General features: G+C 36.0%; 1 protein-coding gene across 1 annotated transcript; it reads right to left on the minus strand.

The window, feature by feature from the left end:
• Positions 1-1701: 1701 nt before the first annotated feature.
• Positions 1702-17640, minus strand: ncs1a (neuronal calcium sensor 1a). The gene is made up of 8 exons (XM_026211642.1): positions 17011-17640; positions 8585-8609; positions 6176-6314; positions 5338-5416; positions 4922-5010; positions 3725-3802; positions 3099-3219; positions 1702-2649 (listed from the first exon to the last, which is right to left on the minus strand). The coding sequence occupies exons 1-7, from the start codon at positions 17072-17074 to the stop codon at positions 3121-3123; spliced, it is 573 nt and encodes a 190-aa protein (XP_026067427.1). The 5' UTR covers positions 17075-17640; the 3' UTR covers positions 1702-2649; positions 3099-3120.
• Positions 17641-23498: the final 5858 nt, after the last annotated feature.

The following is a 23498-nucleotide window of genomic DNA, read 5'->3' on the forward strand; positions in this document are numbered from 1 at the left end:
ATTTGTTGCGGTAGACATGTTGTGAAAACAAAATGTTTGCTCAAATTGCAGTTAATTGGCAACTAGCAAGGTCTACTACATTAGTTTTGACTCTTAGCATCTAAATATACACAAATTAAACAATAATATACAATTAAAAAAAAAAAAAAAAAACAACAACATATTTTTCGGACTATAAGTTGCATCAGTCCAAAAATACGTCATGATGAGGGAAAAAAACGTACAAGTCGCACTGGACTATAAGTCGCATTTATTTAGAACCAAAAACCAATATAAAACGTTACTGTTTACAGCCGCGAGAGGGCGCTCTATGTCTTCAGTGTAGACTACAGGAGCACTGAGCAGCATCTCTGGCAGCATAGAGCGCCCTCTCGCGGCTGTAGACGGTAATGTTTTCTATTGGTTAATTTCTCTTGGTTCATATCTCTCGGTTCATGACAAATTACTTTTGATAAATAAGTCGCACCAGACTATAAGTCACAGGAACAGCCAAACTATGAAAAAAGTGCGACTTATAGTCCGGAAAATACGGTAGTTCAAAGTACAGAATTACTAAGCTGTATGGTAAGGACATTATATTTACCCTATATTTTTGGGATCTTGTGAGTGATGTAGTAAGGTGGTCAAATCTGTCAGCAATGTGCTCACATGTTAGTTTCTGTAACCATAGAAACTAGACTTGTTTGTCTTTGATAAAATGTCATAATAAATGAAAGCCTTTTTCATTGTTGTGGTAAGGGCTCAAATGTGTGGGACAGGCACATTTAGTTGAAGAAATCATAAAAATGATTAGTAAATACTACAAAGCAATGTAAGATGCTGTAAATTAATATGTATATTAAACAATTCCATTTGAAATAATAAATAAGCATCATATGAAATTTTTTTACATAAATCTAAAATTTCTTAAAAGTGCCCGTAGTTATATATAACAGATATCTGGTATAATCAGTTAGCGTAGTTCTCATATTAGTTGGAGGAACTACTGTCAGGATAAGATGTTTAGTAATATCCACAGCATGTATCTAATATCATGTGTTACATATGAGTTTGTTGATCACTACAGATCTGTAACACTACAGATTTAATACATAAACCATGTACAACATATAGAAGCAGTCAGATAAATGTGAAACAGCTTAATTCATTTTCATTTTCTGGTGCCTTTCATTGTCTGCACCAGCTTCCATTATTATTCATGAGACTAATATTTTCCATGAGTAAAATCTGGTTGGTTTAACTGATTATTGAACAATGCCAAGTGTTCCATTATGTTAAGCAAGCAGCAAGGTTCTATCTGCCAGCTTGAACCTTTCCATCTCCATTTTTGGTCCTTTCAGTCTGGAATCTTTTCACACTGCATGTCCATTACACAATTTCTATTGAAAAGTGGAGTGTGGAGATAAATGTTTAAAGCCTTCAGGCACGATATATTCATGAGCCCTGACTGAATAATAATACAGAAATTCGACTGACTGCAAAATTAGCTCTTAAAATATGTTGCAAACCGAAAATTTATTTTCTTTGGTTTGCTAATACCAGTGTTGGTTCTGTTTCTACATACAAATAAAATATTATCGCTTTTAAAGCAAAAGGTGGTGATTATTAGCTAGAACATGCAATATTCTGCGAAACTGCTTTTTTTAGAGCTATGCCTAAACAGACCCCAAGACATTTTTCATTAAAAAAAAATTTATTTAAAGAGATCCCATTAACATCTTGTATGTTGGGCTTAAAAAATGGGGTTGATTTCAAAGCAGCGCAATTTTAACATTATCAGTAATCTAAATACACCAACACTGTGCAGAACTTCAAACACTGTGGACATCTGCAGTGCTGATGAATGCTGTATACTGTATGCTACTGGTACAAAATGAATCTCATTCTTTCAAACAAGTCAGAGGTGCAACACACTGCACCACATATACGCCTACATTGTCTACATCGTCATGACAGTAATATGCAAAACTGTAGAATATTTGCATTCTTCATCACAAGGTGTACTGTGAGACTGCCTACAGGTCAAGCAAAGCAGTGGCATGTGAGTAGTTACAGTCTCAGTGTAATATATAATGGCTGTCAGACATTAACGGTCAAGTCTTAAGAGTAAGCATGAGATTTATATGGAGATTTATACGTTTTTTGTTTATTGTTGAAGATTGCTAATTTACAAGAAAGGTCATATAAATAAATACAACTAAATGCATGTTGTTCAATGCCAGTGTTTGCTGAAGCTCTGTGGAATGATGCAACTGCATCTCTGTTCATCATGTAATGAAGGATAGACCAAAATCCAGCTAGGTCCATCCTAGGACAATGTCCACAGCTATAAGGAACTCATTCAATGGTGTTTAGATTATTTGAGTTTTACATTTAATAACACTGATGTGGATGCCTTCAAAATCACTGTCTACATGAGTGTCTCTCCTTCTTCACAAAAAGGTTCTTTTACTGTTCATCACTCATCCCAAATGAGTTCTGCATGGCTTTATGTTGTCTTGACAATGGAGATGAGTGATTGACAGCTGACCCCTCTTAAGAACAGCACCCACAATGCACCTTCATGTTGGCAGGTCCAAGAGATTGGTGACAGGTCAGCTTTCCTCTCACTGTGCCAGCAGGATGACATAAATGGGCTGTATTGATTACCTAGTGTATAGATAGGAATGAAAAACATTACATTTAAACTGAGTGGGTGAATGAATAATGAATTGTGGTAATTATCATCAACTATTTTAAGTATTTGAAATTAAGCTAAAATAAAATAAAATATTAGTATAAGATGAAACACTTCAACTAAATAAATAAAAAAATATGCATTAGCAACAAACTGAAATAAATACGATTAGGTTGAAGTACTAAAATTACTAAAACTGAAAAAAAAATTAATCGTAGCTATATACTGTAGATAAATACAAAAACACAGAACTGAAGTAGATTAAAACCAGAAAGTAAAAGTAAAAGCTAACCCAAATTAATAAAGAACAGTATATAAATAATACTAAATTTACACTGATGTGCACATTTAGAATATTCACTGTAGTCAGCAGGATGGTATATAGCTATCAGCATTTGGGAAAATGAGAAATGGAACTCACTGAATGGCACTTTATGATGGTTTTACACCAGACCGTCATAAAGGGAGAGTGCCTGTACAATAGAGGGGTCTGCCTTGGAGCCCTCCTGAAACTCCTGCAGAGTCAACATCCCATCTGCATTCTGTTGACAAAAGGAAGACAATTAGTCATAAGTCATGTCACTGTTTTCACACATAATTGTATTAGGTACATACAGTTTTTGGTGGAAGAAATGCAGGGAATCAAGTTGAAAGACAGGTTTTAGTGATGCATTCAAATCTCTTCTTTCTCTTTAGAGCTCAGTGCTTTCAAAGGCACTTTTTTCAAGGCTTTTCGATGTACTATATAGACGCAGTGCAATAGAGCTTCTATTTTAAATCTTTCATGTGGCAAGCCTTCTGTGTTTCAATCACAGCAGAAATAAGCCATTGGTATTGAACCTACAGCTATGAATATTCAGTCGTGGGATGTCATGGGTTTGAAATGTTGTTGATGACAAAAAAAAAAGAGTTATTGCAATTTACTATAAATGCAGTACATTTTCCATATTTATTTTTATACAGTCAACCATTTCTGCAAGTAATGTGCATGAGAACAATGAAGCAGCAGAAGACAATAAGTACAGTAAATAAATGCCCAGAGTTCACCTTATCCATCATAGCAAAGATGCGGTCGACTCGCTTTTCTGGTGTGTTTTCCTCCTCCGGTAACTCCACTGTGTTCCCCTGCAAGATATAAATCAGGCATACATTATTGGGACATACCTATACTCCTGGCTTCTGATAGCAGGATAAGAAACAACCACAGTCGGAAACACATAATTTGTGTTTGTAGTTTATCAGGGGGAAAATAAATATAAATGTTGTTATTTATATGTTTTTCCACTTCAGATAAAGTCAAACACGTTTTTGTAACAGCCAACTGAGCAAAATGAAAGAAAGAAACAAAAGACTGCAATGAATACAAGCAATTCAGTTTGCTGCATGCATCAAGCTGAACTTAAGGGGAAAATATTGATGACTGTAAGCAATACAGTGAATATAGAAAATATGGTTAATTTTGTTCATTCAATAACATCCAAGGGCAAAACAAAATAATAATAAGTGTTCTGCTGTATGTTAATGGAACTTTAAAGTAGTTATATGTAAATTTAATGTATAATGTATTTGTTATCATTAATAAATTAAATTAATTTAAAGTTCATTTATGAAAATACTATTGCTTAGCATTGGTTAGTTCAGTTTAACAGTAACTGAAGTTATCTAACACAATGTTAGTGTCCAAACAAATTTGCAAGATTAATGCTTTACATGTATTTTTATGATTAGTTCATGTGAAAAACCTCACTGTAAAGTTACCCTTTTCCCCATTCTCTTAACGTACTTAAAATAGTCTGCTGCAGAGATGCACAATATGTAAGATGTTTAATATGTAAGATTACTAGTGTGTTTCTTATTTAATATACCAGTTTAACATAAATGTATTTGGTTGACAGAAAATGGAGGTACAAAAAGCTAAATCTACTGAAAATGTCTCGTTCTTATAGAACGAATGGTTAACTTACATAACTTTTACCACACAGTTAAATATACCAATTATATATGATCAGAGCAGCAAGAAAATGTCTTGTGTAATAAAAAAGGCATCCAATGCGATTAAGCTTCCTGGAAGCCAGTGTTTTATAAAGATATCCACTGCAGTCTCTTTATCAATTTGACAGACCTTCATAATAATTTTTTTGAGTTTAGGCTTACAATAAACACCATGTTGGCCTTCCAAGAAAGCCCTTTCATTAACTCAATAGAAACAGAAAGCTACGGTTCAGTGAGAAGCAAAAGACTCACCACCATCTGGTAGATGGCATCCACAATGTTCAGCATCTCATCTCGGGTTATGAAGCCATCATTATCAAGATCATAAAGTTTAAAGGCCCCTGTGACAGCAATAACAAACCAGCACATTAAGAAAAGTCTCTCTCTGTAGTATCTTCCAATGAGCGGAGAATAAGTGTAGGATATAAACTATTCTACTGTTTATTTTCACATTCTCATCTTTGCATTAATCATGATGAGAAAATAAAATGAAGACTTGGTAGACTTTTTCAGATCATTTAAGTTGCACATTCGCTGTGGGTAAGATCTGTTCTCAAATGTCCCTTCCTGAGACAGATAAATGAATACATATCTGCTGCACAAATAAGGAACATTTGATGCATTGATGTACTAATATTATGAGATATATAAAGGAATTCTGGTTTTACATCTGAGTTTTTCATCTAGTGTCCCTCTGGATGTGACAGACAGAGCTTGAATAAACTCGGCGAACTCAATGCGTCCATCCTGTGGATACACAAGAGAAAAACAGCATGAGAACTGATGGGTAAAGTGTAAAAAGGAATCTAAAGAAGTGACAAAAAGGGTTGATTTTATACTGCTTTGTCACAGCCTCACACCAAACTGAGATGAAAGAGACACCAAAGAGGGCAAACAACTGCAGAGTGACACAGCAAAAAACTGCAGACAGCAGCAGGGAAAGATGTTATCTTACCTGTGTTCAGTACCACCTCACAGAAGGTTTAACACATTGAAAATATCATTCTGACAGTGATTTGGAAGTGTGTCTAAAGATGTGACTGTAGCAGACAGTCCCAGTGAGAATAGTCTACAGGGGCATCAGACCGGCAATGTCTGACTCTCACACACACACACACAGTTTCTTGTGTGTCAAATTCTCTTATAAAGCTTCTAAATGCATCATCATTTTGCTCAGACTTTGACAGTAAATTGTTCTACCAAAAAAAAAAAAAAAAAAAGTACATTCGTCAAATCTGTTTAAGCTGCATATCTAAAACTAAAATGGAAAGACATAATGTCTTGTCACTGAGTAAATGAAAGTGAATGGAGTGTTTAAACATGTTATTTTGATATTCAGCCAAACAGTTCTTCGGGGAGAGATTCTAGTGATGACAATTTTCCAACTCAGTGAAGATGATGAATCAAAACATTTCTTGGTAAACTGCAACTTTAAAAAGACCCAGTAGGTTTAATGTAACAGTGCTTTTCTTTTTATTGACTTTTCCATATTTTTAGCCTCCTTACCTTGTTTTCGTCAAAGACATTGAAGACAAAAGTAGCAAATTTGGTGGGATCACCGAAGGGGAAGAACTGCTTGTAGATCTTCTGAAAGCCAACTGCGTCCAACTGACCACTGGGGCAGTCTTTGATAAAACCCTTATACCTGCCACACAGACAGGAAAAATAAAAAAGATAGGCGTGAGGCAGCACAACTGAAGAAAAGAAAGACTGTTCTGAATTAGATTATAGAAGAACACACAAATTTACACTATTATTCAAGTCTTGGGTCAGGGTCACATTTATCCAGGATGCATTAAATTTGCGTAAAAAAAAGTAATTGTTTTAACAATTTCAACAGTAATATTGGTTTAAAAAAATGTTTCTTGAACACCAAATCTACATATTAAAATGGTTTATGCAGGATCGTGGTACGTGGTGTAAATTGCCAGTAGAAAGGAAAGTGTGTGTGCATGGTGGGGGAAACATTTGAAGAGGTATGCATAGCTATTTTTCTCCACCTAAACCCAAAACACACGACATGTTTCCTCCAGTACATAACCCCTTGTGCAGATAAAGAGTCTGGAACCAACTGTTAGCACCCGAATGCACTGCTAACAGTGTTGCAGAAAAATGTAGTCAGGGTATTTCAAGATAAATTAAACCTCTGTCACTCTATCCTGTCATTTTCACAAACAACACTTCAGCACTGTTTGTTTTCTCTATGCTAATTGATCCCTGACAAACTTGAGGACTATCATTGCAGATAATTTCCGAGCAATTTGGGGCAAAGGGCAAAATGGTTGCCCAGGATATTACAGGGCACATCAGTCTTCAATTGCAAATTAATTTCCAGGCATGTCAGTTTAGTTTCTGCATTTCAGACCTCATTCTAGAAATCTCTCTCAGTATTTGAGGCCCAAATTGCTAGTTGCAAGGTGTGTGAACTTAACTATATGAAATATTGAATGCTACTAGCATGGGGGGAATAAAGAAGTTAATTAAAAACACTGACACTCACTGAAAAGTCAATTTTCTATATTTAGTCATTGTAAAATGGCCCTCACAATCAGTATTACACTCTCCAGCGTATGTTGCAGTTAAAAACCACTATATTAGCTAATCATTCATTACCTCCTCAGAGGGGCTTGCTGTGCATGATTTTTCACATTATGCTGATTTACAGTAGCTTGATGACAGAATTCTGACATGACCATATGTGCAGTACAATTTAATAATAACTTGAGTCCTTTAAATAATCAAAACTAAATAGCTGTTATCAGGAGAAAAAATGTAACTAGTTCTTCAGATGGACACTTTTTGGGAATTTATGCTATCATTTGCCATATACTACTATCATATATTGTTCACACAAATGTTTCAGAAACATAATTGCTTAAATTATGTTTATTTAACAGTTCTGATTTAAATTTTATTCATTTTCCATATACTGACCTCTAAACTTGAGTATTGCCCCAGCAACCAATCTCTTACACAATGCTCTCATCACATCTCTTAAATCGCTCAATGCTCTCTTTCTTCCTACATGACAATAATCTAAACTTAAAGCTCTACTTAATGCACACTGATTTGGTAGGGTATAGGGTGTTCATTGGCTTGCTCTAAGTAAGGGCTATTCAAATCTTGTCCTTGCCCTGCTCTAAGAGATTGGCATATAAAATACAAGGTTTTCTGAACAGTCACACAAGACTGGGCCACCTTTGTAAATGTTAGAAAAGCAGAAAACTTTCTTCCCTTTCCTCTGAGTACTTTATTTGACTGCCTCCATTTTTTTAATCTGGATTGTTAGTTGCTCTTCTTTGTTCCATCCTTTTTGTCTTCTTTTCTTGCTCTTTCACTCTATTTCTTTCTTCATCCTTCTCTCTTTCTCTAGTAAGTGCCTAGAGTCAAACGTTCCCCATCTGGCATGAGAGGCATAGAGCAGCCAGGAGGAGTATAGATGTTGGCGTGTGAAGTTAAGAATTGATGGAGAACAGAGGAAGGACAGAGATTCAACACAGCCCAAATTTGTGCTCTGAAGTAGCACTGAATATCTACAATGATGTGGTACTTTAGTAAAACATCATCCCTTCCCTTGGTGGCAGATATTCTCGAAATGAGTCAGTCAGTGAGGTAAAGACGAGAGGTGTTTGAAACTACAACCACGCATTACATTTTTTTATAGTGAAACCACAACCACATGAATTCACACTCATGCAGGATTTCCTGCCCAAGAACCAAACACTCAGTATATGGCAAAGAAGAATACATTGGGAATTGCAAAGGATGGAAAGTTTAATTTCATTTAAACATATGTGTAATAACATTAGCAGATTCGATTACAGTTTATCTCTCAGGTAGTCATGATGAGTCATGATGAGGAAAGAGAGGAGGAGAGGGATGGGTACAGAGAGAAGACATAAAGAGCACACTTACCATTGCTGAACTTCTTTCTCTGTAACTGTAGACAGAACAAGACAAGACATAGTTAGATTTTGTTCCATCTACAGTTAATGAAAACTGTCCATGTAAGGCTGGTTTGTGCTGGGTAATGTGGGTTTGGTGCTGGTCTGGCTGTAGGACCAATGTAGTGACTGAGATTTGAACTCAGAATAAAGTTCCAAATCAATTTCTGACCCTAGGTAGTGAATGAGATGTACAAGTACCATTTGAATTTAATTTTAAGGAAGTAGAAATAAAATGTGATTCATGTTGTAGAAAAATGAGTGCAATTTTAAAAAAAATTAAAGTTTGCAAAGTAAAACTTTGAATTATGGTTTAGCATTGTGTTATTTAAAGGTTTAAAAAAAAAATCACACACACACACAAACACATACAAACAACACCTCATTTATATATAAATCTGCGATTAAAAAAGATTGTAGTCTTTATGCTTAGCTGTGCTCTATTGGATGCCTTCTTGCTGAAAAAAAGTATTTTTTAAGATGGAAAGACAGACAGACAGACAAGCAGATCAGGGAATTAGTGAATTATTGGCATTGTAACCAACATCATATTGCTGCTGAGAAGCTGAATGGAGAAAGGGAAACGTGGAAACCTGACAGGAGATCTGCTGTTGCTGTCTCTTACTGCTTAGAGGCAGACTGCCATGTCAACACAGCTAACATCAGGCCTGTCACTACACTGTCACTACATTTGACAGCCTCTGAGCCATTGCCGAGAGAGCTTTTTCCACAAAGATTTATTCCTCATACATACGCATGAGCAGACACACTTTTAGATCCAGTGCTACAGTGGAAGGACCTGTAAATGAAAATACAGTTATACATTTTATGTATTCATTCAGCACTTTTATCAAATGAATTTAGAGGCTTTTTTGTACATATGTGCTAGATGGATGCGTTTGGCCTTTTATGATTAGATCTTGCTTTATCCAAAGAAACATACATCATAAGTACATAGTTCTTATGTTTAAATCTTTGAACAGCATGTCTTGAGATGCCCCAGTGAGATGCTATATTGAAGGATTGTGCAGATGCAACACTTTAGCATTTTTGGATCTGATATTCTCAGTATGACATTTACTCAGATGGTCATTGCGCTTTGTGTTCGTTCAGTGATTACATTTTAATACTCTTAAGTACTGTTTGCAACTGTGTTTGCACACATACACACGTACACATACATCCACGTGCATCCATGTAGAACGAAAGGTAGAACGGGGAAAAATAAAGGGTGAAAGGAGATAAATTGTATGAAGATGCTAAAAATGTCTTTGATTATGGATGAGGAGGAGAAAGAGAACTGTTGAAACAGGGATTTGACACAGACCTTGACAAGAAGAAAGAGCTCTAGTTGAATAAGGAGTCAAATATTACAATACATGTATAAAGGATTAAAATATTTACGTAACTAAAGGGTAACAGAATTCCAGTGGTACAGCAAAAAGATGTCTGGAGAGGGAGACGAGAGGGCACATGGTAACACAGATGTGTCTCATCAGTGCATATGAACCAACATGACTCCAGCTACTACATCCTTCTCCATCTGCCACAACAAAGAACAAAAGAGGGGAGAAAAACACCCGAAGAGAAGCCTCCTTTAAAACAGAATAAATAAGATACTCAAGATAATATACTCCTCAAATCCATAAAAACCCAGCCCACAACATACCTCTAAACATCTCATCTAATCTGTCCGTCACGCCGCAGGACACTTATACTCATTCTACAATACCACTCCCCCTCACTGTCAGCTATCGTGGGCCGTGGCAGCAAATTAAGACCAGCTAAAGAGCAAGACAAGAGCAAAAGACAGAGACAGGCTAAAAATAATGAACAATCCACCGCCTTGGGAGCCAGTACACTGTCAGAGTCTGATTTATAACTCAAATGACTGGAAGACACACTAGAATGTAAGATACTGACACAAAGGTGTTTTTGTGCATATATCTTAAAATGAACCATACACAAATCCGTATACAGTACATGCCCAAAATACTGTCAATCCTAGTACCCAACATTAACTTTATCATTCTGCTAACTACCTGGACCCTTATTGGAAAACAACATATGCATCTTTTTGTAACAACATTTTGTAATAATACTGTATCTCTCATTAAATTAATGCAGCCTTGTTAAGCATAAGAGGCTTATTAATTTTTTTTTTTTAATTAATGTTAATCCTGCAGCCTCTGCATTCAATCCATTCACAGGCATTTGTTTTGTTAGTTTCTTCTTTTTATTTGTGGACTTGCTCCCATTTCCCATTTAATAAATGTTGTTTTTTTTGTTGTAGAAGAACAATTTTTATAATAATTAAATAAGAGATAGATTCAGGATCTCCAACCCATTAAGTCTGAAGTGACACAGCTGCATCTAGCCACAATGGCCAATATATATAGAAACCCCTAAAATCTCATTGGAACATTGAAGCACATTGCTGGACTGTCCCGAGAAAACTTCATCAGTTTCTACTATAAATTTCCTTCCTTCTTACATCTGACACATAGCAGATTCATAAGGGATATTTGATCTTACCAGGAGGTAAAACAGGAGGTGAGAATTAGGTAAATGAATGACTAATGAAAGTTTTCCTGCTCCTATGAAAATGCATGAATGCAAGACAACAACAAAAATTCAGTAGAAGAGTAATTGGACAGCTTCTGGTCATGGGCATTTTTCCACTTTCCTGTGTATTGGAAGTTCTCTGAAGATGACAGTTTCACCTGAAGTCACCCATAAAATCTAAATCAGACATTTTTTTCTACAGCTTTCAAACTGATATAAGCCCAAAAGGGGACCCAAACAGCGGCAGGCAGTGGTAAAACAAGGCCACCTTACAAAATCCCATGCTGAGAAAGATTATAAAACACAATGCCTTTAAAACACCTGGAACATAAAATTAATGATTGCAGTGCTCTCCTCAGTTCACCAATAAGAATTACAAAACAGCCTCCTAACAAAAGAGTACACTAGGAACACACAGTGTTTGTGACTAAATTGAGCAATATACACTGAAAATTGGTCAATTTATCAATAGGAACACCTCATAAATCGAGAGCTAACTGCAGTGCATTGCTGATTACGTAAATCAGAGGACATCCCCTTCCAGGCTGCCTGTGTGGACTACATTCTGTGAAGCAGACTCTCGGTAAATCTCCCTCCACATCACGTCTGCTGTAGTGCCTCTACCCTGGGCCACCCACTGTGATATTTGATTAACCTTATTTGTGGACATAAACTCAATGTGAAGGCAGGGAAGGGAAGAGGCTCTGCTGGAGACTTCAGACCTGCTGACAGACCTGGTTGCCATCATCACCAGTGAGTTATCCTGTCTATCTCTTTCAGGATCACCAGATGCCTTCTTTTAAAAACATACCTATATGCATGTGTTCAATTTTCTATGCAGTGCGACAGAAAAACAATTAGAACCCTCTTTGTGAAAAACAAAACGGCACATTTTTGACATGTGAATGTTTGTGTTGGTCTAGGGGTGTCCAATCGTGCACCCGGAGGGACAACGTCCCGCTGAGTTTAGTTTCAACCAGCTTCAATGATGTTTCTACTGGCTGTTGACATTGAGTGATCGTGATTTCACCATGTGCAACATATTCCTGGATCAACATCCTTGACAACAAAATATGTTGATCCAGGAACATATCTTAATTGGCATAATCACGGCGACCGTTGACATTGACACCATACCCAAATTGACCATTCCCTACATTAGTCCACTAATATAATCCAGTTGAAGAAGTGAATGAAAAGGAGTGAGCTAATTTGAATTTGGAGCTGCTGTGTAATTTGTTCTTGCCATTTAATAATCATTTGAAACTATTAAATGTTAATTTAAAAAGAAATTAATACCTGTATGATATTCAGCAGTAACCACATTGGAAAAGCAGTTTGGTAAATGTATGAATGATTCAGCTGCAGGCGCCATCTTCTGGCAAAACATGTGAATTCATTCGGCATGACCCTCGCAGTGCATTATTGGGTATTGACTAGTTATTGAGTGTAAATCAGTTGTACACACATTATTGAAGTGTGTTATGGTAAAGAATGAGTGCATTTGATAATGTCCACCATTAAAAATGGCTGTCCCCTCAAATAGTTCACTATTTAAAGCCCAAAGTATTCTTCACTTTTTATGCATATGTGAGAGAATTTCTCATCAGAACAGTACGTACACACCCCGATTTTTTTTTTTAACTGTGTGTACTTTCTACACGCAGGTCGCACATGCACATTGAATTTGTTTTGCAGTAATCAGTTGTTCCACAAGGTGGCAACACTGTTCCAGGGTGTTGTTTCACAATAGAAAATGAAACAGAAGGGAAAACAGACAGAACACCAACAACAAAATAACAGACACCGCAACAACAGATGTCCACATTGACAAGCGCTTCTGAGCGAGAGGGACATTTATTTATTTTTTTGGCCATAAATTATGGTGAAAAATAGACCAGACACTAGACATGGATGAAGCTTTCAAAAGCACATGTGTCAACTGCCCGCGTTCACGCAAAACATCAAATGGAGCATAGGCCTACTTTGAAAGGCTACATGTTCGACTGTACGCATGTGCTAGCGCACACATACAAAAGCAAAGCATACTTTGTGCTTTAGGGTAAAGGGAGCAATTTCATACACAGCCAGGGATTCTGAAGACCTTGATTAGCTGTTTTATGTGTGTTTAATTAGTATCTTAATTAGTTTAAATGTATCATTCTTCTTTTGAAGCAGTGGAAGATGTACTAGCAGTCTTTACTGGATCAGTGGATAACTCATCGTCATGGTGACCATAAAACATGAACTAGAACTGAACAGAGTGTGCGAATTGATGACAAAAACAAACAATCTGAGTAAAATATTATGATATTACAGACAGCTTGTGGATGTTTTATGCCAAATCGACAGCTGCCGGTCTGCAATTATACAAGGGAATCAATCTAGAGAGACCAAAGGTTACATTTCTGGATGAGAGAAGGGGGAGAGGATGAACATGGCTGATGTGAAACTAGTGATAATGACACACAGATTGAGAGGAGAGTGGAACAGACAGTGTAGACACTAGGCAGAGAGAACAAGAAGAGACAAGCTGCAACCAGGCTGAAAGAGTAAAGACAAGGACTGGAGAGGAGGAAAAACTGAAGAAGGATGTGGGAACAGAAGGAGAGAGAGAAAAGAGAGGCTACAAGGCCTGTTAATGGCTAATTACAGATTGCTTGTTTGTTTCTGTGTGTGTACATAAAGCTGTGCCCGCAATGCAAATATTTCAATGCTTCATGCACTCTTAATTCTCTATATGTAAAAAAAAAAATTATATTTATGTATGTGAAATGCATACTTTCTGCAAGAAAGGTTTGTTACATGATGTGTTTATTGTACACTATTTATTTTAATGACTGGGGAGCTAAGAACTTTATCAATTGCTTAAAAGGATAGTTCACCCGAAAAATGAAAATTATCTTATTTACACACCCTCAAGCCATCCTAGGTGTATATAACTTTTTCTTTCAGACGAATAAAATCGGTGTTATAATCCGAATAAGTCATAAACACATAGGATGGCTTAAGGGTGAGTAAATCATCGGGTATGCCTTTAAAATTATAATGGAATTGAAGTAACAAAAAGAAATAATATAGGACAGGGACTTGATTCTGTTGTTTGGTTGTTGACTGGATGGAGGAAGTTTTGAATGTGCGCTTGCATTTGATTGTAAGAAAGGGGCAAGAATAAACATGTATGGATGAATTGTTCACAATTAGACCAATAATATCACTTTGAAAATCTGAAAAATGTTATTCCATTCATGCTAACTTGAACATGAAATAAAAACTGGCCCTGTTTACTTTCTTAATGCACAATCCTGGTCCAGAAAAGAAAATGCATTCATTTGCTTAAATGGAAGCAAATCATTTTGCACATTTTTTATAGTTAAATGTAGTAAAAAAAAAAATAGTTTTCAAAAACTGATACAACTTTCCATTTCTGCTGACATCACTTTGTCCATGCAGGCTATTGGATAATGTTAACCAATAGCCAAATGACATTCTAGCAAATAGTCTGGCTGAATGTCGCATTTAACCACTTTTTTTTTACAAACCAATCAATTCCAAAATCAAGTCTCACCATATATTTTTCCTTACTGAATATCCTATTTTACACATAATTTCACATTACAGAAGTAAAATAGGATGCAGGCATCCATTTTTTTATTTGCTCATTAGGTCATCCTGTTCATCAGCTCAATATAAAAGAATCAGTCACAGAGACCACAGAGAAACATTCAACTCAAACCTGATTCTTCCTGGGCACACTTTGAATTCCATGATATGACATTAGGTTTACATCCCTAAAATTGCAAAATTGTACTAATTGGTGTGATCACACTAGATCACTGCATAGAAAGAAGAAAGAGTGTTGAAATAGTTCACAGTAAACTTTCAACTGATTTCTCATAGTAAAAATAAATAAATAAATAACAATTGACACACACACACACACACACATCTTCAGGTCATTTACATGACCAATGCATCAAAACACTTGTTTTCTGAATTGTGACTGACATGAATCTTTGATGTTTGGGTTCTATTGCAGACATCGTCTCATTGAAAGTCTGTTGGATTTCTGCTCAACTGCTCACACTCTGATATAACCCTGCAGCAAAGGAGCAGGAAATTATTTCCTTACAGCCCTGCTTTACCCCCCACTGTGCACAAAATCCAACCTCTGAGGATGCTCATTAAACATGAACGGTTCACTTCCGCTCAGAATGTGCTTAAATTCCACTGAAGTTTAAAGTAGTACATAGTAAATAAGTTACCTACTTGTAGCAGGTGGCTCTTTGATAATGTCCCAGAGAACTGATACATTAAAAGGTAGGCCTAAAAAGTAATTAATTAACTATATAGTAACAACAAAAACAAGAATCCAGTTTGATAGATAACTCACAAACATAAAGGGATAGATCTGTCACCATGTGCTCACTCTCATGTTGTTAAAAATGGTTTTCTTTCTTTATAAAAACAACATATAAGTGAATAAATGATGAATATAAAATAATATAAGCCAAGCAAATTAAGAAAAAATATGGAGAGCAGAACATGAGGTCACTCTCCAGAAATTAAGTTGTAATAAATGTTCAGTTACAAATTATAAAACATACCTTAAGTTATAAATATATCCACTGCACTTTGCTGCAACACTGCAATGCAGATGGAATTTGTGTTCTTTGTATTGAGCCAAGAGGTCAACCTGTGACATTTAAATCCACTACTGGTCAAATGTCTTTGTGATACGGAATTTACAGGTCAGAGGTTACCTAGTCTGAGCCTCAGACGTCACGCCCACGGACCGTTGGCTAAACGTCTGAGGCGTATGGGACACAAAAGTGGAAACACTTCAGGAGTGTCGAAGTCATCATCGGATTGGTTGAATTCTTCAGGATTTCAGGGAGACATGTGTGTTGTGTGTTGTTTTTTTTGTGTTTATTTGTGACTTATTAGAAACATAAGTCATGAAGAAAATCTAAATATCCTTAATTATGGCATAGTGTGAAAAATACTGCACACTGTGTGATGGCAACAAATAACGAAACCTCTTTGCTTCTGCTTGCATTTCCATGTGTTTGTATACATATGAATGTAAATGAAATAAACAAAGTCTTCTACACTAAAACAAAACAATGGTCACTTAAACAGTTTGCTAATCTAGTCATGTAGACCTAATTCTGTCATAATTATGATCGCTGTTCTACCTTCCCCTCTAAAATTTGCTTCACCTATTTCTCACTGTGATTAATACGCAGCATTAACATGGTCTCAAAGCTTCATCTCATTTCAGCAATCTAAATCAAGTCGAAGCCAGTTGATGTGATAATGATAATGCTAATATTCTTTCTCCACCTCAGGGAAGGATTGTTGCAACACAATTTGCAGTTAGCTCCACACCTTATTGACTCGACAATCGACATGTGAGTTGCTGCCAGCTGTTCATGTAGGCACCTTATCTTCTCGCAACAGAGATGCAAGCCAGTCAAAACACGCTTAATGATTTTATGATTAGTGACAGAGGAGAATCAACGACCCCTGAGACGAAATGATGATCACATTCAATTCAAAGCTAACATAATCGTTCATAAGCAGGCAGGTAAGACACACACACACACACACACAAATAAACAGAATCAATAGTGCAGTACAAAAGCTTGGTTACATTCCGCTTATACTTAAGCCAATTGCAACTTTATGGAAGATGGTTTAAAAGTAAATACTATAGCAGGCTTGTTTCCACAGAGAAGGAAAATAATAGGGCGAATAATTATAACTTGCAATTAACCAGCACAAAAAAGGCACTAGACATGGAAGAAAGGACTAAATAGGAATACTCACAGTAGGTCTTTCTGCACAGCTCTTCCACTACCTCAGGCTTTAGTTTGCTGTTGGACTTGCCCATCTCTCCAGCTGGCCACAACGGTTTATCCCCACTCCCCCCAATCCCACCTTCCACTTACATTTAAAAAAAGACAGAGAAAGAAGGAGAGAAAGAGAAAGAAGGAGGCAGCACAAGAGACCCACAAGTCCTTTTAAATCGTGCTCTGCCTTTTCTCCAGACTGCAGCAGTGTAAAAAAATAAATAAATAAGACAAAAATAAGGGAGGAAGGACAAGTAATTGAGAGGAGCAAATTACACAGAAGCAATGTGATTACAGCATGCAGTGCCTAGAGTTGTCTCTCCTCACTCAGAGGGAATGAAAGAGAGAGAGAAACAGAGAGGGCTTTAATCAGTTAACCGGCGTCCCTCCTCCCCTTTCCTCCACCTCCTCCAGTCCTCCTGCCAGTGTCTGTGGTTCCCTTGTGGAATCAACTGGCTCTGAGCACCACTGGAGCCCAGGAGAGGCACTCTTCAATTGGGTATATGCTGCTGTCTGGCTCGGTCCACTGGAGGAAGAATCGATTCACTGACTTACTCAGACATGCAGACGCATTCGTTGGCTTTCTCTGAGAGAGTGTGTGTGTCTGTGTGGGAGGGTGCGGGTGTGTGTTGTCACCACGCTATGTGTTGATGCTGTTGTCCTTGACAACAGAAGCCACTCCCCCAGTGCTCTCTCTCCTACTGCCTGAAAATATCCTTATATCCTTGTTTCCCTAAATACGTCCCTTACAAAGACTTTCTGGCTTTTTATTGAAATCTAATCTGATTGAAAACGTAAGAATTTATTTTATAATATTATTTTTACAAATTTTTACATTTTATAATATTTGACAGCTATAACATATGTACACACACATACCCGCACACACAAATATATATATATATATATATATATATATATATATATATATATATATATATATATATATATATATGTGTGTGTGTGTGTGTGTGTGTGTGTGTGTGTGTGTGTGTGTGTGTGTGTGTGTGCACGTGCGTGTATGTATGTAACAGCAAATATACATTCATGAATCATTAAACATTTACATCTATTAGATTTCATTTAAATATTATTTATTTAATTCTATTTTAATTTATTAAAAATCCTAAGAATCAACATTGAAAACAATGAAAAGTAATCAGTTAAAATGTATGAACAGTTTAAATATTGCTAGCATTGGAACAAGTTGATGCAAGATTCAGTTAAAAATGCAGGAGATTTATATATACCGTAATAACTTTAATTACTTAAGGATTATATAAACCTGTTCACTGTGTTTTTTAAAAACTTTGGGGTTATTAGAACTATTACGTGAATCTCTTTATCCATTCTTTTATTTTGACTGATATTGAAAATATGCATCACATTACTTTTTTAACTGGTAATCCATGTAATCTAAATAGATGGAAAATTTAAATACAAATAAAAAACATACAAAATTTTATTAAAGTAAAAATATGTCTAAATATTATCCTAAATATTGTACATGTATATAGATAATCATAAATGGTTTTCCTTATATTTTTCAGCAATTATTCAGCAATTAAATGGTATATATACAGATGCTGGTCATATAATTAGAATATCATCAAAAAGTTTTTTTTTTTCACTAATTCCATTCAAAAACTGAAACTTGTATATTATATTTATTAATTACACACAGGCTGATATTTTCAAATGTTTATTTCTTTTCATTTTGATGATTATAACTGACAACTAAGGAAAATCCCAAATTCAGTATCCAGGAAAATTAGAATATAACTTAAGACCAATACAAAGAAAGGATTTCTAGAAATCTTGGAAAACTAAAAAGTATGAAAATGAAAAGTATGAGCATGTACAGCACTCAGTACTTAGTTGAGGCTCCTTTTGTCTAAATTACTGCAATGTGGTGTGGCATGGAGTCGATCAGTCTGTGGCACTGCTCAGGTGTTATGAAAGCCCAGGTTGCTCTGATAGTGGCCTTCAGCTCTTCTGCATTGCTGGGTCTGATGTATCGCATCTTCCTCTTCCCAATACCCCATAGATTTTCTATGGGGTTAAGGTCAGCTGTGTTTGCTGGCCAATTAAGAACAGAGAAATCATGGTCCTTAAACCAGGTACTTGAAGCTTTGGCACTGTGTGCTGGGGCCAAGTCCTGTTGGAAAATGAAATCTGCATCTCCTTAAAGTTGGTCAGCAGCAGGAAACATGAAGTGCTCTAAAGCTTCCTGGTATATGGCTGCGTTGACCTTGGACCTCAAAAAACACAGTGGACCAACACCAGCAGATGACATGGCACCGCAAACCATCTCTGACTGTGGAAACGCTACACTGGACCTCTTCCTCCTGCAGTCCACTCTTTGTGAATCTCCCCCACATTTTTGAATGGGTTTTGTTTCACAATTCTCTCCAGGGTGCGGTTATCCCTATTGCTTGTACACTTTTTTTCTACCACATCTAATCCTTCCCCTTGCCTCTCTATTAATGTGCTTGGACACAGAGCTCTGTGAACAGCCAGCCTCTTTTGCAATGACCTATTGTGTCTTGCTCTCCTTTTGCAAGGTGTCAGTGGTCGTCTTTTTTTGGACAACTGTCAAATCAGCAGTCGTCCCCATGATTGTGTAGGCTACAGAACTAGACTGAGAGATCATTTAAAGGCTTTGCAGGTGTTTTGAGTTAATTAGCTGATTAGAGTGTGGCATCAGGCATCTTCAATACTGAACCTTTTCACAATATTCTAATTTTCTGAGATACTGAATTTGTGATTTTCCTTAGTTGTCAGTTATAATCATCAGAATTAAAAGAAATAAACATTTGAAATGTATCAGTCTGTGTGTAATGAATGAATAAAATATACAAGTTTTATTATATATATACATTATATATATATATATATATATATATATATATATATATATATATATATATACACATTATATATATATATATATATATATATATATATATATATATATATACATATATATACATCTATGACTCTAAGTGCCATCTGAAATTTTCATCTAAAATTATGATTTTTATCAAGCTCCTATGCTAAGGATGAGTCATTTTACCTTAATGGCAATGTGCAGGTCCTTTTCCAGGCTATTAAAGTGAAATAACTGAACATAAATATAGAAGCCTGATAAAAATCCTCATTTTAGATGAAAATTTCGGATGGCATTTAGAGGACTCTGAACTCTTCATATATATATATAAAACATAAGGCAAAGGCTTTATTAATATAAACTGATATTTGTGTACATTCATATGAATAATCCTAAAATAGGATTATAGTTGAGATTATAGTGTAGCTGTACAGAGGAAAGGCTCATAGTCTGTCATATTCTGATGAAGCCACAGTTATAATCTGCTGGCCCAGTTTAAGTACAGGCCAATACATTCCTCAGGGGAAGTTTAGTTTGTGCAGTGCTGTGCATGCATCAGAAAGAGAGAAAGGCAAATGTTTGATTTTTGCTTCTAAATGAAGAAGACAGAAACAGAAGAAGATGATGCTGAGTCAGCTTCATGCAGCTCCGTAAACACCCAGCAGCCTTTGCCAACAGCATCACCTGCTAGAACACTTTCTGAACTACATTGTAGACATTTAGTATATAACTTTAGTATATAGTATAAAATCTTGTAGATTTTAGGTTGTATTTAGTTAAACTTGTAGTTGTCCTGTATTTGTCTGTGGTGACTGATTATTGTTACTTTTCTCAGAATAAAACCAAAATGTAATACATAGTATTAAAAAAAAAAAAAAAAAAAAATTAAATTTACATGCAGAATGGTTGGCTCCATAGATTACCATGTAACTACATGGGATATAATTATGGTATTCAGATCCACACTACACATCAAATAACCATGGTATTACCATTGGATACCACAATGGAGTTACGTCTGTTAGAGCAAACTATGATTTACACTGATAGTGTACGAAAGCACAGTGCTCACTGCAAATATTGTGATTAATATAGTTTAATGAAAAGCAATTTTCTAAAACAGAATCATTCTGAAAAACAAACAAAACAGCCAAAAATCATTAGGAAGGTGGAAGATGCCTATAAAGTGGCCTATAAATAGCGTCCAAGCAAAGAGGGGAAAAAGTAATGTACTTTAAGACTGACTTATGAGATACTGCACAGCAGGAGAACAAACTGGAAAGTAGCCAGGAACTGAAAGACACTGAGTAGTTTGTAAACGTCATGCAGAAAAAAAGAAAGTATTTCTCTCATCATAAAATGACATGTTGTGCCAAGCATTTGGCTTGCCAAGCAGCACTTTTCTAAAATGATGGAAGCTATATTTGGTAACATGCATACAATATATCTACTGTAGTATCTAAAAAGAGACTTTTATGTTTGATGTTTTCCTTTTAGCTGAAGGTTATGGAAGGATTTTCTTCTAAAGTTGGCCCAGAATACAATGGTTTAGTGGAGTCTTCAATCTTTGTCCGCACCTCTGAAGATATTTTTCTCTCAGAAAATGAGACCACAGACCATACAACCCACTGGGCTAAACCAAAGATTTCAGTTGGAGTATATGTGCTACCTTTAAGTCATTAAAGTTATTTAAGATTGCTTTTAACGACTTATTTTCTCTGATTTGTCCTTGTATGGCTATAATGCAAATACCCAAATAAAAAATAGGCAACTAATGTTTATTGAGTTTGCCACTTTCAAGGCTTTGCGACTGTCATGTTTTTAACAGTTCAATAAATAAAAGTGAAAAGTGTGTGAAAGTGACGTGACATTCAGCCAAGTATGGTGACCCATACTCAGAATTTGTGCTCTGCATTTAACCCATCCAAAGTGCACACACACAGAGAAGTGAACACACACACACACACCCAGAGCAGTGGGCAGCCATTTATGCTGCAGTGCCCGGGGAGCAGTTGGGGGTTCGATGCAATCTCAAGGGCATGAAGGTGAAGGTGAAGAGAGAACTGTACATGCACTCCCCCCAGGACTCGAACTCACAATCTTTCGATTGGGAGTCTGACTCTCTAACCATTAGGCCACGACTTCCCCTTGAAATGAATACTGCATAACTTACACTGTAGACACATTTTGCTCCAAAAATACTTCCCAAAAAAGGCCACAGCAGAAGCAACCTGCGATTCTGCAAGGCAAGTTACAGACAATAGGTGTTTTTTTTTTTTTTTTTCTGAATGAATCAGTGTTTCTGAACGAATTGCTTTGTATGATTTGATAATTCACTCACATAAACAAACAGTGCACTTGATGTGCTTTGGAATGAATCAGTGTTTTGGAGGAATCTGTTTTTTAAATTATTCAAATACTAATTTTAGGAACATTTCCTTGATGTCACCTAGTGGCGTAATAATGTCACCTGCAGAAAGAGTCACTGATGAACGCTCAGCCAATCAAATTCGATCTGCAGAATACGATATTTACAGCTGGTGGTAAACAAACAGAAAATACATTTTACCTAAATAAGAATGGGACAAAGATTAAAAATCTTTAACATTGTGTGTGAATACTTCCACCACTGATCAATTTAGCCATATGATATATTCAACCAAAACAAACTCTAAACGCTAAATCTGAGGTGTTCATTTTCATTTTGCTAATGGAATAATGATGATGAGGACGATACTAATATATTAATAGCTTCTTAGACACTAGATTTTAAACAACCATTAAACCATTTCTTCTGCCTTTGCTGTTGCACAGACAGTTTTAGCCAGACAGCTAATCTTTAACCCCATTCAACCTGGCCATTGACTAAAGCACAGTCAGCCTGGGTCAAGTGCTATCTAGTCCTGCTTTTAGTCACTCTCTTTTACACCATGTGCAACTACCACCGCTGGCTATAACCCCTGACCTCCTAGTGGTACATTAATACTGTGCAGTTAGCCTTTTAAGAGATAACCATAGCTTCAAATCAAGTAGGCTAATTTAGCTTTAAATAATAAGTACAAGTGATTTTAATAATACAAACTTTTAATCAAGCCAGATAAGAACAAAATTAAAATACAGTACTACTGAGTACCGTACAGTACATATATAACATTTTCTTTTAGTGTACAAATAATGAATATCTGTAAGTTAATTTCAGCAAATAATAACTAGAAAAATATAAATCGCCACACTGTTTTGTTATAAACAGACAATCCAAGTGACCTAAGGTAAGTAAGACAATAAACTGATTAATATGAAGTAATCAAGTAGCACATAATCGCTATTATTAGATTCAAAACAAGGGATAACATTTGCAAAACAGAACATCTAATGCATGTTAACATCTTGTGCTTCACTTCATCTCTTCTAAATTTAACTACTGAAGCTTACATCTGTCCCCATTATTATTATTAAGGGATAATGGATAAGAAACTAAATGTAATTTTCTATGCAGGCACAAGGGGAATAGAATTAGCATTTTGGAATTGTCCTATCCTCAGCAGCCAAAACTCATCATTAGTCCCTATCTGACA

Source organism: Carassius auratus, chromosome 30 (assembly GCF_003368295.1).
Source record: "Carassius auratus strain Wakin chromosome 30, ASM336829v1, whole genome shotgun sequence".
NCBI classification, from domain to species: domain Eukaryota; kingdom Metazoa; phylum Chordata; class Actinopteri; order Cypriniformes; family Cyprinidae; genus Carassius; species Carassius auratus.

Excerpts from the sequence above, each read along its gene's own strand:
- ncs1a (XM_026211642.1), bottom strand. The coding sequence starts at position 17,074 with ATGGGCAAGTCCAACAGCAAACTAAAGCCTGAGGTAGTGGAAGAGCTG. Across the intron at positions 6,315-8,584 it reads GAGAAAGAAGTTCAGCAATG|GTATAAGGGTTTTATCAAAG; the intron begins GTAAGTGTGCTC and ends TCTGTGTGGCAG. Across the intron at positions 3,220-3,724 it reads TCTTTGCTATGATGGATAAG|AATGCAGATGGGATGTTGAC; the intron begins GTGAACTCTGGG and ends TTTTGTCAACAG.